Below are 17,332 nucleotides of genomic sequence, written 5' to 3'. Positions count from 1 at the left end.
CTGGGGCAGCCGCTCTGTGGAACTCTGCCTCAGGAGATCCATTGAAAGCTTTTTGCCACCTACCCGATGGCATTGTTGTTTAGGCAGGCCTTCAACCTCCAGGCTGAGTGCTCAGTTTCTGCTGGTTCTTTTCTTTTTTTAAAATTTTAACTTTTACGAATTGTTGTGTTTTATCTGCATCTTCTGTTGTACCGTACTTTAGTTCACCCTTGTAAATAAGCCCACAAAAGTTACATGCCTGCCAAAGGGGGGGACAGTTTACTGCCTCCCTGAGGGCTGGCAGAGGAGGAGCAGAGAGCTCTAATCCCCTTTGCAGAATTTATTTGCTGGGTGTGTTTGATTCCCTGGCAGCTCATTTGGTTTCTTTGCTCTGGCCCTCCTCCACCTTCTGAGAGGAATGCCTTTTGCTTTCCTCCATGCAGTTCCTTAGCACCTTTGGCCTTTTTGAAATTGCTAGACTACAACTCCCATCAGCCTCAGCAAGTGTGACCATTGGCCAGGGGTGATGGGAGCTGTGGTGCAGTAACATCTGCAGAACCAAAGGTTCCCTACAACTGGCCTATGGCACCTTCTTTTTCATCCACTGCTAATGCAAGATATATTGTAAACCAGCTGCCTACCTGTCCCAATTAGAGGTACACTGTCATAGGAGGGCGTTTACACTTGCCAGGTGTGCCACCCTTACATGTGCAGTTTTAGATGGGTGTTACAGAAAAATCCCCGTTGTCAAAAGGCTCTTCCCCTGTAATGATGGAAAGATAGACACCATAGACTATTTTCTTTTACGCTGCCCCTATTACCAAGATGCTCATACACAGATTATTGCCCCATTATTGCTTAGAAGAATGCTCAGAAGTTCTAGTTTGGAACTGCCCAGGTTACTTCTAGAAGATGGAAAACGAGAGACTATAGCAGTAGTCTCAAAAGTTTGTGTGACAGCCTACAAAATATTTCAGTCATTCTTTCTACTGTATCCTTTTCATTCGTTTTTGAGCTGCATAATGGCTTTTCAACAGTGGTATGTCGAAATGTGTAGAGAGAGATACTCAGTATTCATCCAAAGCACTTTGCCATTTGTAAAAAACATCTGAAGGCAGCCTTGTTTAGGGAAGTTTTTAATGTTTTATGTTTTATCACATTTTTAATATTCTGTTGGGAGGCGCCCAGTGGCTGGAGAAACCCATCCAGATGGGCGGGGTATAAATATTTTATTTTATTTTATTTTATTTTATTTTATTTTATTTTATTTATTTATCAGGTCTACATAGAACATTTATCTCTCTTTTAATTTACTATGTCTTCAAGTTTGCTTACTTAGCATTTTACTTTACTTTACTTTACTTTATCCATACTAGTATTTGTTTTATTAAATGGAGTACGCTGGTTTTCAAACCATATAACAAATTACATATATATATATATACTAGAATGTATGCCTCCATGTTGCCCTCCAGATATTGTTGGACTCCGACTCTGAAGGAGCAAATGAAAGGGACATTTGATCAGGTATCAACAAAATAGACCAGCGCTTACTGCATTTGAGTGAAACCCTAGACCAAAAGTGTGTATGGCAAAGAGGTTCTTCGGCAGTAATGACAATCTTTTGCCTTTCACTGCAGCTTGTGGCGGAGTGTTCAACAGCTCTCGGGGTACAGTCAGGAGCCCTACCCATTCATTTACTGAGTACCATCACAACATGAACTGTTCGTACTACATCACTGTCAGAAGCAACAAGATAGTGGCACTCAAGTATGTAAGCCAAGAGCAGTTTTCAGATTATGATGGAAAAAATCATGGTCTCTAGGTTTGGTTTGGTTTGGTTTGGTTTTAAACTGCTATAGGAACAGCAAGCATGGGAATTGTTAGTGCCGTAGTACCTAGGACTGTGCACACACTATATCTTTAAAGCATATTCAAAGTACATTCTTTCCCTCAAAGAATTCTGGGTACTGTAGTTCACCTCTCACAGAGCAACCCTTAACAAGCTACAGTTCCCAGAATTATTTGTGGAGAGAAATGTGCTTTAAAGGTATGCAGCCAATCCCATGGAAGTTTACTTTCAAAATACCTTAGCTGCACCCAGTGTGATTTGTTTCCAAATATAGGTAGGACTGCAATTTTATGCAACTTTATTTGTAAGGCAGCGCCATTGAGTTCAGTGGGACTTATTTCTGAATAACCTTACATTGGATTAAAACAAAATAAAAATTTCTTTCCAGTAGCACCTTAGAAACGTGCATGCACACGAAAGCTCATACCAAGAACAAACTTAGTTGGTTTCTAAGGTGCTACTGGAAAGAATTTTTATTTTGTTTTGACTATGGCAGACCAACACGGCTACCCACCTGTAACTTACATTGGATTGTGATGGTAGTTCTACCGTTAAGTGCTTTTTCTTCAGTACAGAACCTTTCCCATTAAAAAAAAAGAGTCAGAATGCCACAGTGCTTGAATAGACCAGGGTAGACAACATGGTACTTTTCAGGTGCTGTGGACAGGAATGGATAAGAAATTTATTTTGGTTTGCATTTTAATATGCATCCACCTAATTTGCACACCCCAGACCAATATGCAAACCAAAACACAGTGAACCTTTGAAATGTGCACTTCCCTGAATTTCTGTGATGCACATTGCCAACCCAAAAGTGTGTGCAAAAAGTGAACATTAGCGAAAAGTGCACAATCTTTGTATATAAGTGAAAGGAACATGCAAAAATACAGTATAGTAAGGAACATGGCTTGAAGAAAATGCGTACTTTAGGCCCAAATGTATTTAATAGGATAAATATACAGGAAAACACATGCATTGTTTTTCTGTGTGTATTATGTAGACTGAACTTAAGATTGGAAAAACGAGGAACCGAGAGAAACCCAGTTTGACAGATTCTGCCATAATTCTTTCCAGCAAAGTGGAACGCTCTTCCTATTGAAATCAGATAGGCACTTACGACCTGACATTTAGTCACCCACTGGAAACATTTTTGTTTCACCAAACGTTTTTGAAGAGTAGATACGTTTCAGTGTTCTTCATTTGTTCTGTGTTTTATGATACTTTAATCATATTTTTCTTGCATGCTGCCATGATTGTTTTTAATGAGCTGAGAGTATATAAATATTCCTGTAAAGAAATAAAATACTAGTCCATTGACTATGATGGTTGGGGCTGATGAGAGGATGCTGCGTTGGTCACCCCGAGACCGATATCTGTCGCCAGATGCGATATTTATCCCCAAATGCATTTTAAGAAAAGCAGGACTGAAACAATCCCACTTACTAGTAAAAATGCCCTTGACAGGTTCAACAGCTTCCACCTTGAAGCATCCTCATCTTGCCACAAGGATTCTGTTACTGTGTATGATGGCCTGAACATCTATGCTCCGCTCCTGGGCACGTTCTGTGGTGCAGCCGTCCCACCTTCTATCAAGAGCTCCACAAACAACTTGCTCCTGCTGTTCAGGACTGATTCCTCTGGAACAGCCAATGGATGGAGAGCATCGTTCAGAGAGACACTAGGTAAAAGGAACGGCCAAAGGGAATTCTCCCAGCACCTTCAATGCAAGCCAGCTGCTATGAAATAGCATGAGTTATAGGAAAACTTTGCTACATTTTCTTTTCTTTAGGTGCTTCGTTTGTGCAAACCTAGACTGGCATATCCGTGAATGCTTAGCACCTTAGTAGACCTGAAGTACCCTTTTTTATACTCATAGTGAGGGTAAAGTATAAAGGTTTAATATTATTTAGTCATTCTGCCCAGCCTTACCTTCATGCGCAGCAGAATGAGGTGGTAGAATCCTGCGCTCGTAGGGTGAACTGCCCCACACTGGGGACAGGGCAGCACCAGATGATTGTTTATGAATGTTTTCCTATGGGGGTAAAACACACACAAGAGTGGATTGGGCCAGAACATTTCTCCTTAATGTGCAGGCTTCTCTACCTTTGCAGGGGAGCTTTTTGTTGCATGGAGAAGCACTCAGAGGTGGAACCCCCAACAGGAGTGGTGAAGCCCACTTGAGAAACTCAGCATGTGTCCACCTCATTTCAAGCTTCATGCTATAAAAATGTTATAATTGGTTCTTCCTAATGTTAACTATGCAGACTTTAATTCATCCTTCCTATGACGGTTGAATAGATCAGTGATAGGCTGAAAATATGGTAGCTACCTACCTGTTCTTCTTTTGGTAATTCATTGGGGTTTTGCGGTGTATGTTAGGAGTAACTCCCTCAACTTTTTGTCACTTTGTCATAAAGCATTTGTGACGTAGCAGAAATATCCTTAACACTGAGCCATTGTACACATGCACACACCACAAGCTGGTAGCTGGGGTTTTTTTCATTTGATTCCATCTAAAAGGAATGTAGGGATAAGGAGTATATCTGGAGTGCCACCTTCTCTATATTACAAGGTCATTGTGAAATTAAAGTGCTGCTTCCTCTTGGAGGAAGGTTGGATTCTGGATTCTCCTCTCCCTCCCTCAAAGGTAGGTTAAAGAACTCTGCTTAAATCTAGATCAAGGTTCACCAACCTGGTGCCCTCCAGATGCATCAGACTACAATGCCCATCAGCTCCAACCAGCAGAACTGCATTGGCTGTGGCTGATGGGTGTGGCAGTCCTGAACATCAGCAGGGCACTTTGGTGATGAAGGCATATCTGAATCAAGTAAAGCCAGAAAGCTCATGGGAAATTAATCTTGTGAAAGGAGCTCCATCTCATCCGCCAGAACAGAAAGGCCAAGAGGTGTTGTATTAGTGCAGCATCCACAGGGCAAATGTGAAACGCAATTCTTCATTAATGTTTAACAAGTGTACACCACCCTGGCTGTGTTAGCGAAGTGAGATTGGCTAATGTGATTACTGTGCTCTGCTTAATGTTGTGGGTAGCCCTAATTAAATCTTGGAAGGAGTTGAACACAAATGGTAAACTCACTTGGAGCAATTTAAACATTCCTGATTTCCTTCCTTCAAAATAAGGTTATCTCTACTTCATCTTTTCTGGGTTATTATTATTATTATTATTATTGATGAGCATTTTGTTGACATGAAAAGAAGCTATAGGAATTAATTAGAAAAAAATTGAGGAGAAGAAACAGCATCATGCGATTTAGTCAAAACAACTTCTTTTTATAAAAAAACAACAACTTCTTTTTATTAGGGGTACTGCATCAGTAGGGTCTCATCAATACTCTCATTTAATGTGGATGGTAAGCTTCTGTACCTCCATTTATTATCCATTGTCCATATGATTTCTCCTCCAGATCACTGCACTTCCATACTTTCCCCTCTTTCAATCCAGATTTACTCTTACCAGGCATACACTGAAAAAGATAAGGTCTGTGAAAATCCAAACTGAAGAAGGGGGAAGTGTGGGAAGGCAGTGACTTGGTGTTAGGCTCCTGGGACTTGGCTTCCTCCCCCCCCCCCCCGTTTGGCCGTAGATAAGCAGGACAAAGCGAAAGGAGTCCCTTACCATTTAAAGAGTCTTTAATGAGCGTTAGCTCTCTTGTCTTCCTGTTCTTCTTCACTTTGCTGTTCACACCCCCCCCCCAGTTCTTCTCAATTTTTGTCTTCAAAACTATGCCCCTCTGCAAACCACTGTTACAAATCTATACTGCTCCACTGTTCCTGGGCAGCTTCAGGATTCTGGTCAGGAGCAGGAGGGGGAGGCTCCCACCATTCCTCCTCAGAGCTGTACTCCTCAGCCTGGTTTTCTGACACTTGGAAGGGAACATTGTGAAGCAGTAGTAACCAGCACTACACAGGATGAAAACTTCCTGCTTATTCATAGTAAGCAGGAAGATTTAATCCTGTGTGGTGTTGCTTCAAGGAGTGGGAAGAATGAGAAATTGAGCAAGAAGCACACCCACCCACCCACCCACCCCTACCTTCTCCTTTGAAGATGCAACTGCCTAGTAGTCCTTTCTTTTAGTCACCCCTTCCCTCCCTACCTGATGCCCCACCCTCTGACAGGCCCAAATTGCTCTGGGCTGCCCAACCAATGCCCAGATCCCTCTCAATTTGGCTTGGCAATCAGCCTAAACAAGTACATAGCCCAAGTATACAGGCTGAATTTCACTAGTTGATTGGAGGTCTCAGTTAATTGGGTTACCCAGGATTCAGATTTGTCTGATTTCTCTACCTCTGGATTTTTGTTTTTGTTTTTTAGCTTGGATGTTTTTCATTCTGGGTTTTGTTGTGTCATTCTGGCACCTTTTTAATGTTGCGGTGATGAGGGGCAAAGAGAATGTAACAAAGCATGAGCTACTCAGAAGTGATATTCTACATATGGCTCGACATGTTGGCTTAGTTCCCTACCAGAGATCTGTTTATAATTAAGTCCAAGTATTTACAGTTATCTCCTGTGGAGCTGAATGGATTGAATATCATCCATGCTTTGAATGGAGAGAAAACCTCTGCCTTAGATGTGACTCTCTCATATTTCATCCCTTCATGATTGCTGGTGCCATTCCAACCAATGTTGTGTCTGTAATTCTATCAATTTCGCTGCTGCTGCTGCTGCTGCTGCTGCTGCTTCTTTCGCAATTATCTCATTTGAGCCAGAAATATTGTTGCACTAATACTGCTGTCACAGCATACAGGCACTACATTTAAGCCAAAATCACACTGCTCAATATTTGGCTTCAAACCTCTTTCCATCAGTTCACGCCAAGTCAGCAGTGAGAGATTGTCACAAGAAAGGCACATTTTTGCAATGGGTTACATTAGCAGAAACATTATGTGCAAAAGACACAGGGTAATATTGCTGCTCCAGTTTGCACGGACAGGGGCTCAGAAAGAGCTCTACGCACTCTTTCAATTATCCCATTTTATAAAATTTCAAAATCCACAGTAAGGCCTTTATCCAAATCAACCAAAGTGGGGGTGGGAGGAACTTGTTGGTCCTCCAGGTGTGTATAATGAAAAAGCATCTGGGAGCAGGGGCATTTAGGGATGTAGTATAATTTTGTTCACATTTTTAAGCAAACCCAACAAAATTTGCACCGCCTGGCCATAGTTCTCCAAGTTTTGTGATACTATTCTGAAATTTAAAAAGTACCAAAATGCATTTTAGTCTGAAATGCACACATTGATCTCAAATATGCATTTAAATGTTTGTTTTGTGATGCAATACGTATTTAAATACAGATTCTGATATGGAATAATTAAATGCAAATTTTCACACTTTTTTTTTTTTAAAAAAAGCTTCAAATTGATGCAGAAATGGGGCAGAACCGACTAATGCAAAATACACACATGTGAAGTGGATGCAATCAAGAAATGGACTGTTCCATCCATCCCTAGGGGAATGGCATTGCAGCAGCTCTGACTTAATCCCGTGCTTTCTAGAAAGGCCCTATTCAGCTCTTGCTGTGAAATTTTCCAGGATGCCCAGCTATATAGCGTGATCCCTCCGCATGTATATTTGTGTGTCCAAGCCTATGGCTTGGCTGAAGAGGTTCTTTGATTCTTAGGCATATGTTACGCAGGGAAATGCCATCAGAACCATGGTTGGAAGACACATGATGCAGTAACCTTGTTGAAGTGATGAGAGCTTGCCTGGGCTCTTTGCCACCTTGAGTTTCATCATAGGAGAAAAAGAGTATGTAAATAAATAACAAAACAGTTTCCCCAATTGGTTTATTAAGGCATGTCAGCCATTGCATCCAATCTCAGCAGATCTTTTTACTTTGGTTTATCAGCATCCCAAGTTCATTATGATGAAGTATTCTTTTCCATAATGTTGGGGGGTTTTTTTCTTTAAAAAAAATGCAGCCAAGCAAAAAAATATACCTATTTTGATCTGATCATTATAAGCACCTGATACTCATCAGATTTCATTTCTGATCACCTGACCACAAACAATCATGGAATCGTAGAAATGGAAGGGACCAAGAGGGTCATCTAGTCCAACCCACTAAAATGCAGGAAAGCCAGATGGGTGGGGTATAAATAAATAAATAAATATCTTTTGCCCAACATGGGGCTCGAACCCATGGCCCTGAGATCAAGAGTCTCATGCTCTATTGACTGAGCAATTAGATGTTTGCATACAAATGTAAGCACTTCTTTTTTTTAACATCCCAATGACTTTAATAGAATCTAGGAATATTAGTTCTTGTGGGCTGAAGACAAAGACACAGCTCCACCTACTGTTTTTTTATATAAAAAAACTTGTGACATGATAAGATGTATGTTGCTTTTACTTACTTTTTATGTATTCTTTTATCATCAACGGGCAATCACCGAACCCTTTGGTTTGTGTGCTTTATTTCTCAAGGGAACTACTCCTTGTTGCACTCCCGCAGCCTTCCTTTGGCACCCCGTCTATTTTTAAAACTAAATTTTTATTAAGATATATAAACAGACATTTACAAATATACATTCATACATTTGCATACATTCTCTCATACATTAATTTTTTTAAAAAAAATCATATACAACCATAATCACGCTCCTGTGTATTTTCTTACCCCTCCACCACCTTTCACCTCCATCACCCCTTCACCCCCTGTCTGATAGACTCCCTTCTTGACTCCCTTAAATCTGCCACTAGAAATTTTTGCCTGGTCTGCATACATTCCTTACCAACTCCTGCTATTTCTGTCCCTTGCTCCCCACCAGTTATCCCCCCTACTTCACACTGCTCCCCCTTTTGTCCCTCTTTCTTCCATCCTCCCTCTGTCTTTTTGTAAACTGCTACGAGGTTTTGTTACAATCAAAACAAAATCGAAAATTCTTTCTAGTAGCACCTTAGAGACCAACTGAGTTTGTTCCTGGTATGAGCTTTCGTGTGCATGCACACTTGTTACAATCAAGTGGCTTATAAATATGAAATAAATATATACGTCCAATCTCCTGCTTTCCTTCTGTCTCTTCTACCTTTCTGGCTCCCCTCTCGCCAAAGCTATCACTTCTCCATGCTTTCTCTCCCTCAATTTGGGACTCTCCTGGAAAGTGCAGCCAGCTGTGCTCTTTTATTATGCAGCTGGGGCATTTTTTGCCTCTGACTACTTGGTCAGGGGGATGCATCCCTTCCTATCAAATAACCAGTCCTGTTGGTAGCTGTGGAGCCGGCTCCTGACATATCCACCGCCACTTTCACACATTACACTGAATATAACGAGGGAGGAGTTTAAGGGAAATTTTGCTTCAATCTTCTCGCGTTCAGTGAATAGTATGAGTCGTTTGTCTATGGAGTCTAGAAGCAATGGCAGCGTGTGAGATTCTGCTGTCCAAATATTGAAAAGGGCTTAGTTTAACAAAACAAAAACTGAAAAAATCTGTGCAAAGCATAAAAACGATGCAGTTCAGCCCCCAAAAGCCCATAGTTGACAATAAGCATCAAGACCGGAATAGGAAAAGTGATACTAAATATGACCAAAAAAAAAAAAATACAGAACATCCTTTAAAATACTGCTATGAAACATGCAGTACATGGCAGATCTCTCTTTTTAACAGGCCCTCAGCAAGGTTGCGGTGGTTATCTGACAAATTCAAGTTACAGCTTTGGCTCGCCAGACTCCGACATGGATGGCAAATATGACAAAGATCTTGAATGTGTGTGGGTTATAGCTGCCCCCATAAACAAGCTGGTCAATCTCACCTTTAACACTTTTCAACTGGAAGCAGAATCGTCTGTTCAAAACTGCCGCTATGACTATGTGCAGGTAAGATCAGTGTGTGCTAATCAAGAAATGCAAGGCACTCTCTTTGCTGTGTTTTGACCATAGGCTACAAAATAACTTTTGTTCCCTTATTTCTTTTCATTCAAAGTCCACCTGACTGCAGGGGTAAAGGAAATATAATAAATAGTTTTATGACTCTAAACGGACATGTCCTCAAGTTTCTCAAAGAAAAAGAAAAGAAAAGGTTAATTCAAGTTCAACAAGAAAGTGAACATGCACTAAATGTTTAGTTGGAAATGTCTTCCTTTTTTACACGAAATCAAAATGAGAAATTGATTCCATTTGGACTTGCATAACTTGGTTTCTTAAGCATGAGTCTTTGTCTGACTGCTTGATTCTTGTTCTGCTCCATTTCTCCTCCCATCTTGGCATGCTATGATCGACGTCCTCCTGAGCTACATAACCATAATTTCCCATTATGTCCAAACTGTGTAATAATGGTTGCAAGGAATAGCCTCCTAAACAAACACACAACTCTGGGCTCCAATCCTGCTTTGTGCCAAACCTTGTATCCATGGTTTCCTGCCTTGGCTGTAACAGGAAACTATGGTTAGTTAACTGAATGATTATTCAATTGCAGTGCACCAAAAAGAGAAGAGGGAAGGGGTGGTGCAAGGACAGAGCATCTGGATAAAAGGTTACATCTTAACCTGACCATTATTTTGATTTGAAATAATAATAATAATAATAATAATAATAATAATAATAATAATTCATAGAATCCTAGAATTGTGGTCTACGATCATCTAGTTCAACACCCTGTGATGCAGGAATATGCAGCTGCCTCATATGTAGATCGAACCTGTGACCTTCGTGTTATCAGCACCACACTCTAACCAGCTGAACTATCAATTGTAGTAGTTCTTGCATTTGTAAGACACCCTGTGAGACATGTAACCAAACTGAACACCTGAACTCCTTGCACCAATCGTTCCTGTAGCTTTTAACTGTTCAGCTCACACACATATCATGCCATAGAAAGTCGTGTTTCTGTTTTGTCTTTTAGCTGTTCGATGGTAGTAATGAAAATGCTACAGTTGTTGGCAAGTTTTGTGGCTCCGGAGTTCCAGCTCCTTTTCTTTCTACTGACAACTTCTTGACCATTAAGTTTGTCACTGACATGTATGTAGAAAGAGCAGGTTTCAATGTTACCTACACTACTGTGGACAGTGAGTATAATTTTCATTTTCTTCCCAGAAGATCCTGTAAAATAAGCCATTCCTTTGTCTTGCACAACTCCAGGGAGGATTTCAAAACTTTAAAAACCAGCAATTATATAGCTCAGTGTTATCAAATTAGGAAACCGATTATAGAGAGAATCCAGCTTCCTGGAGAAGAAAAGACTTGATGGAAGAGATGATGACTGAAATGTATCTGTCTGGGTGGAGAGGATTTGGGGAGATCAGAGGGGTTAGAAGGTGGGGCTTGGTTAGGACTGTTAGGCCACTAATTTAGAAAACATGCACATTGCTTCAATTATTTTAAAGAGAAAAACAACTCCAATGTCATAGAGATAAAATATTAAAAAACCCATCATGATATAATTGATCTATTTTGAATCTGCACATTTTGTCTCTTGATGTTGAACATTTGTACCTCAGTGTCTTGTTGCTTTCAAATAAATATCGCTTTAGGTCAACAGCTTATGATTCTGAGTTGAAGTAAATAAAAATATCCTTGCTGGATCAGTGCAATAGCCCATCTAGTCCAGCATCCTTGTTCTGTGTTTATTCATTTAACTAAATTAATATGCCATTTTATTGCAAAATAAACCCCTTAAGCAGTTCCCACAGGGGCCAGTCAGATTCCTATTGGAAACTTGCAAGCAGGACTGGAGCGCAACACCACCTTCCCCTTGTGAATATTGAAGCTACTGGTATTCAGAGGCATCCTGCCTCAGACGCAACTAGGGACCACCATCCCTAGTAGCTACTGATAGCCTTGTTCCTCCACAAAAAGAGTGCCTAGCAAGCAAAACTAATCTGTGTTGCTGTTGTTTTTAACAGGCCTGTGTGGAGGTGTGTATAATGCAACTTCTACTAGCCAAAGGGCGACATCGCCCTACTTTCCAGAAGCATATCCTCCATTTACGTACTGCAGATGGGTTATTGATGCTCCTCCCGAGCAACATGTGAAAATAGTGGTGCAAGAATTCCACCTCCAGTCCAGCCAGGACTGCTCTCAGAATTATCTAGAGTTCCAAGACTCACCACTGGTAAGTCAGCCAGAAGGGGAAGAAATGGAGGCAGTGAGAGATTTTACTTTCTTGGGCTCCATGATCACTGCAGATGGTGACAGCAGTCACAAAATTAAAAGACGCCTGCTTCTTGGGAGAAAAGTCATGACAAACCTAGACAGCATCTTAAAAAGCAGAGACATCACCTTACCGACAAAGGTCCGTATAGTTAAAGCTATGGCTTTCCCAGTAGTAATGTATGGAAGTGAGAGCTGGACCATAAAAATTACTAGGAGAGAAGGAATCAGTGAGGAGGATCGGGTTGCCTTTAATTCCAAGAATGTCACACAAACACTGGCAACCAGATGCCTGTGTTCACATGGTTCTATATCTTGCAATAGCTGTGCAAAATGTCACAAGCCACAATATGTCACAATCTGTTAGGAAAGTCTCCTTCATTTCCATATGCTCTTTTTTTCCTCCCCCCGAGCTTTGACTTCTTGCTTCTTACATTTCAGGGCAATCCAGAACGTACTGATCATGTCCACCGATTCTGCGGCTCCGAAAATCTTGCGATTCCTGTGTTTTATTCTTATGGGCGGACTGCTGTTGTAATTTTCAGATCAGAAGCCTATGTGGTTAATAATGGACTTAGCTTCTCTTACCTGGCTTCAGGTAAAGCTTTTCACCCTGCTTCTTGTAGGCACCAAAAATGATTAGCATGGAGAGTGAAAATCTAAAGGTGTGAAGATAATGTAAAATGTAGAAACGATATTTATATTTATATATTTGTCTCCTGCTAGGCTGCAACAGAGAATACAACCAATCATTTGGCTACCTGAAAAGCCCGGGCTGGCCTGATTCTTACCCTCACAACTTGGATTGTACTATTATTCTGCGTTCCCCACTAAATCACACCATCTCTCTCTTTTTCAATTCCTTTAACCTACAACACGGTGGATGCCGTGATTTCTTAGAGGTATGACAATTATCTGCTTCACATGGTCTGCTTCATGGGGCCCCTTTCCTTAAACCAGGAACCTGATCCAGATTACCTCCTATGTCTGCAATTTCCTTTTCAAGTAGCAGCTGTCTAATGCTAGGTTAGATGATAGACCAGAATGGGTCACATGGCACCTCCTAGCACTCTGCTACTGTACTGTATTCCATGTGACAAGTCTGCCTCTGTTGCCATGTGCAGGGTCTGACTCAGATACCATGCTGATAATAAGGTCAGCATTGTGACAAAGCACTTGTAGGAATCACCCCCCTTTTTTTAAAAAAAAAGATGAAAGATACTTGCTAGTGTCATGACAGAGGCTGTTTCCATCAAGTTACCTGTATCGGTTGCAAAGATTTTAGTTATTCATCACTGATAACATTTCATTAACAATGGCTTTCTATATTCTTCTAAAGGTCAGAAATGGTAGTGATGCAAACTCTCCACTGCTTGGCAAGTACTGTGGAAACACCCTACCCAATCCTGTATTTACCAAAAATCATGCTGTGTATCTCCGTTTCAAAAGCAACATCCTAGCTTCCAGTGAAGGCTATGAAATCACTTGGACTTCATCACCAACTGGTACTAGCAATTGTTTTCATTGTATAATAATAATAATAATAATAATAATAATAATAATAATAATAATAATAGCAATTTATTATTTATACCCCGCCCATCTGGCTGGGTTTCCCCAGCCACTCTGGGCAGCTTTCAACCGAATATTAAAAACAATACAGCATCAAACATTAAAAAACTTCCCTAAACAGGGCCGCCTTCAGTTGTCTTTTAAAAGTTAAATAGTTGCTTATTGCCTTGACATCTTGTTTGTTTGTTTCCACTTATATCCTGCTACTTGGATTTTCAAGGCTCTCAGGGTAGCTTACAAATTATTTTTTTTAAATGTTAAGACTTAATTTAAACTACATTTAAGATATTATAATGACGCCCACTGAGTAGACCAGGCTTCCTCAAACTCGGCCCTCCAGATGTTTTTGGCCTACAACTCCCGTGATCCCTAGCTAGCAGGACCAGTGGTCAGGGATGATGGGAATTGTAGTCTCAAAACATCTGGAGGGCCAAGTTTGAGGAAGCCTGGAGTAGACTATTAAACATGGGTTGCCAGTCATCTAGCAGCTGTGTCAGGTTCACCTTCTAAATAAATATGTGCTGAAATAAGAAACCTTTGACCATTCCTGAATGGAAGGACTGGACTGGTTTGCTGCAGAAATAGTTTGAAGGAAAGGGAACCACTCGCTGCTTCTCATCCCCACAAATCCAACTTGTATCAGTGAGCAATCTCAGAATAAGGCCTCTTCTGTTGATGTATGGAAGGGATGGGAAAACTTTGCTTTTCAAGGTGTTTGCATACAACTCCCACCAACTCTGACTATTGGCCATTCTGGCTGGGACTGATGGGAGTTGGAGTCCAGCAACACCTGGAGAACCGCAGATGTTCCCCATCCCTGCCATACATCAGCAGAAGAGGCCTCATCCAATCATAGCTACACTCCTCGCTGGGATCCACATCTCCTTCCTCGGTGTCCTGCCAGTTCATGACATCAGGCTTTATAAAATTTGAAGGTTTAAAACCATCACTTTGAATTGTGCTTGGAAACAAATTTGGAGCCAGAGCAGTTATTTTAACAATCCCATTATATGCTCCTTTCAACCAACTCCTGAGATTAAATATTGATAACGCTTTGAACTAGTGGAAATTGCCAGATCACCTTCAAAGATGAATCACTGTACAGTGTGGCAGTAGTAGTAGTAGTAGCAGCAGCAGCAGTAGTAATTTATTATTTATACCCCACCCATCTGGCTGGGTTTCCCCAGCCACTCTGGGCAGCTTCTAACAGGATATTAAAAACACAGTAAAAGATCAAACATTAAAAACTTCCCTAATCAGGGCTGCCTTCAGATGTCTTCTAAAACTCAGATAGTTGTTTATTTCTTGGACATCTGGTGGGAGGGCATTCCACAGGGCAGGTGCCACTACCAAGAAGGCCCTCTGCCTGGTTCCCTGTAACTTCGCTTCTCGCAGTGAGGGAACCACCAGAAGGCCCTTGGCGCTGGACCTCAGTGCCTGGGCAGAACAATGGGGGTGGAGATGCTCCTTCAAGTATACTGGGCCGGGGCTGTTTAGAGCTTTAAAGGTCAGCACCAACACTTTGAATTGTGCCCAGAAACATACTGGGAGCCAATGAAGATCTTTCAGGACCAGTGTTATGTGGTCTTTCTTGGGGACTGCTCCCAGTCACCAGTCTAGCTGCCACATTCTGGATTACAACAACCCAATCTGGATGCTGCATACATTACAATGGTCAGGTGAGCCTCCTTCTCCAAAAGGTTTGTAACTGGCCAACAAGCCTAAGCTGGTAAAACGTGCTCCTGGCCATGGCTGCTGCCTGGGAATTCACGAACAATGACAAGACATAACCTAAAAATTCGTGTTATGTTATGTTATGTTATGTTATGTTATGTTATGTTATGTTATGTTATGTTTTGCAGTTGTATTCCTATAAATCCAGGCCAGTTGGGATTTAAGGGGAAAAACAACCCTCATGCGATCTTCCTCATCCAGTTTTAGCCCAATGAAGTTATTTTAAGAAATGCCATACCATGATGCAGCATAACCATTGATACTTCCTCCATTATGTCTGTTGCTGAGAATGTTGCTCCATCACAAAATGCGCAGTACAACAAAATATTTAGCACTAACTAACATTCTGTTTGTAGGATGTGGTGGTACTTTATATGGTGAGACTGGTTCATTTGCCAGCCCTGGGTACCCAGCTTCTTATCAAAATCAGACAGACTGCGAGTGGACAATTAAAGCCCCCCAAGGAAGGGCTGTTACCGTCAATTTTGCTTTCATCAGCATTGATGATCCTGGTGACTGTAGTAGCAACTATCTGAAACTCTATAATGGACCGGACAGTAGCCATGCATCTATGGGACCGTACTGTGGAATGGTATGTTTTACTTTTGTACTATGCGATGTTTGCCAGTGTGGGCTCCAGCTCTGTTGCGAGTTGTGTAATATACATGGTTATTCCAACGGAGAGACTGTAGTGACATCTAGTGGAGTTTGTGCTAAAGTGTTCCTTCTATTTTAGTTCCTTCCTCTGCGCGTGCCCAAAATGAGATTTACTAATACCTCGTTTCACAAACTCTCACCCCTTTCATGTTGCAATGCAGACAAAGCAGTGCTGGATAGAATTATGAGATTCCTCACCTGCAAGCGGCTCAGCTATACACAGTCTGGTGAAATCTTAATTGGACTATACCATACTGCCTTTGAAGACAGTTCAGTCATATTGCAGTTGGTACAAAACACAGCTGTTGTAGGGAACACATCTTGTCACTTTTAAATGAACCCCTCTGGCTGTCAATTTGTTTCTAGGAAGAATTCAGAGTGTTTATTCAAACTCATAACCTTTAAAAGCCCTACATGGCTTGGGACCTGAGAACGAGGAAGGGTTGGCTCCTTGCACTCAAGCCTGGCTGACCTTTAAAATCTTCATCCACAGGCTGCTCAGAATACCCTGCCACCACCAGAAGCAATGGAAATGCACCCTGTTCTGTCTGTACACACCATACCTTTAAATCACATTTAAAGTGTGTGCGCGCACACACACACACAAATACAATCCTGGGAACTGTAGTTTCTCCCTCACAGAACTACACTTCCAAGCACTCTAAGCAAGCTACAGTTCTCAGGATTCCTGGGTGGGGAAAACGTGCTTTATAGGTACGGGTGTGTACACATCCCTTGTAAGCAATACTTGGCACAACCCAAGATACATTTCATCAAACATCCACACCTCATTCTGCTTCATTAATTGTTTTGTGATGCTTTTCCAATGCTGTCACACTGTTGCCATCTGGGGCCACGGCACTCTTGCATTATAGTGCAACAAAAGCAAGACAAAAAAAGAAAACTAAATTAGAACATTTGCAGTATAAAAAGTTACAGGGACGTTTCAGCAGGATCTGCATTGATTGGAAAGTAAGCAGTATGTCTACCCCAAAACTTTTGCAGCTGCAAACCGTATGGAAAGCAGCATCATGTATAATCACCCCAATATCATCACAAATTCACAATAAAAAGGATGCCTTAAACCAGGGTCGGTTCCAGCCAACTTGTTTGTTGAACATTCATCTTGATTCCCCCCCCCCCCACAAAGTTTGTGAGGCGGTTAGACAGTGTCAGCTATTTATTGAGCATTCATTCTGATTTGTTTGGGGGAAGTTATATTATGTTCCATCAAGCAATTGTTATCCCACACTTCCAAACACGTTTCCTCATCACTTTCCTTATAGCAAAAAGCCCACTTTAGCAGGGGAGGAATTCCAAATAAACTTTTAATTGCACAATCTGAATTTGCTGGTATGTGATTTAATCCTCTGTGCAAAATAAAGACAGCCTGGAATCATCCTGTGTAGCATTCTTATAGGAATGTGCTTTCTGT

General features: G+C 41.2%; 1 protein-coding gene across 1 annotated transcript in view; it reads left to right on the top strand.

The window, feature by feature from the left end:
• Positions 1-17,332, top strand: part of CUBN (cubilin) — a 134,316-nt gene that overhangs the window by 116,735 nt on the left and 249 nt on the right. The window contains exons 58-66 of the mRNA XM_033165105.1: positions 1,620-1,749; positions 3,296-3,513; positions 9,455-9,663; positions 10,688-10,850; positions 11,688-11,896; positions 12,376-12,532; positions 12,661-12,836; positions 13,274-13,439; positions 15,597-15,832. Coding sequence (XP_033020996.1) covers positions 1,620-1,749; positions 3,296-3,513; positions 9,455-9,663; positions 10,688-10,850; positions 11,688-11,896; positions 12,376-12,532; positions 12,661-12,836; positions 13,274-13,439; positions 15,597-15,832 — 1,664 coding nt within the window. The remainder of the gene's footprint in view (positions 1-1,619; positions 1,750-3,295; positions 3,514-9,454; positions 9,664-10,687; positions 10,851-11,687; positions 11,897-12,375; positions 12,533-12,660; positions 12,837-13,273; positions 13,440-15,596; positions 15,833-17,332) is intronic.

This window comes from Lacerta agilis, chromosome 12 (assembly GCF_009819535.1).
Source record: "Lacerta agilis isolate rLacAgi1 chromosome 12, rLacAgi1.pri, whole genome shotgun sequence".
Lineage (NCBI taxonomy): Eukaryota > Metazoa > Chordata > Lepidosauria > Squamata > Lacertidae > Lacerta > Lacerta agilis.
This window is presented reverse-complemented; position numbering and strand designations above follow the sequence as displayed.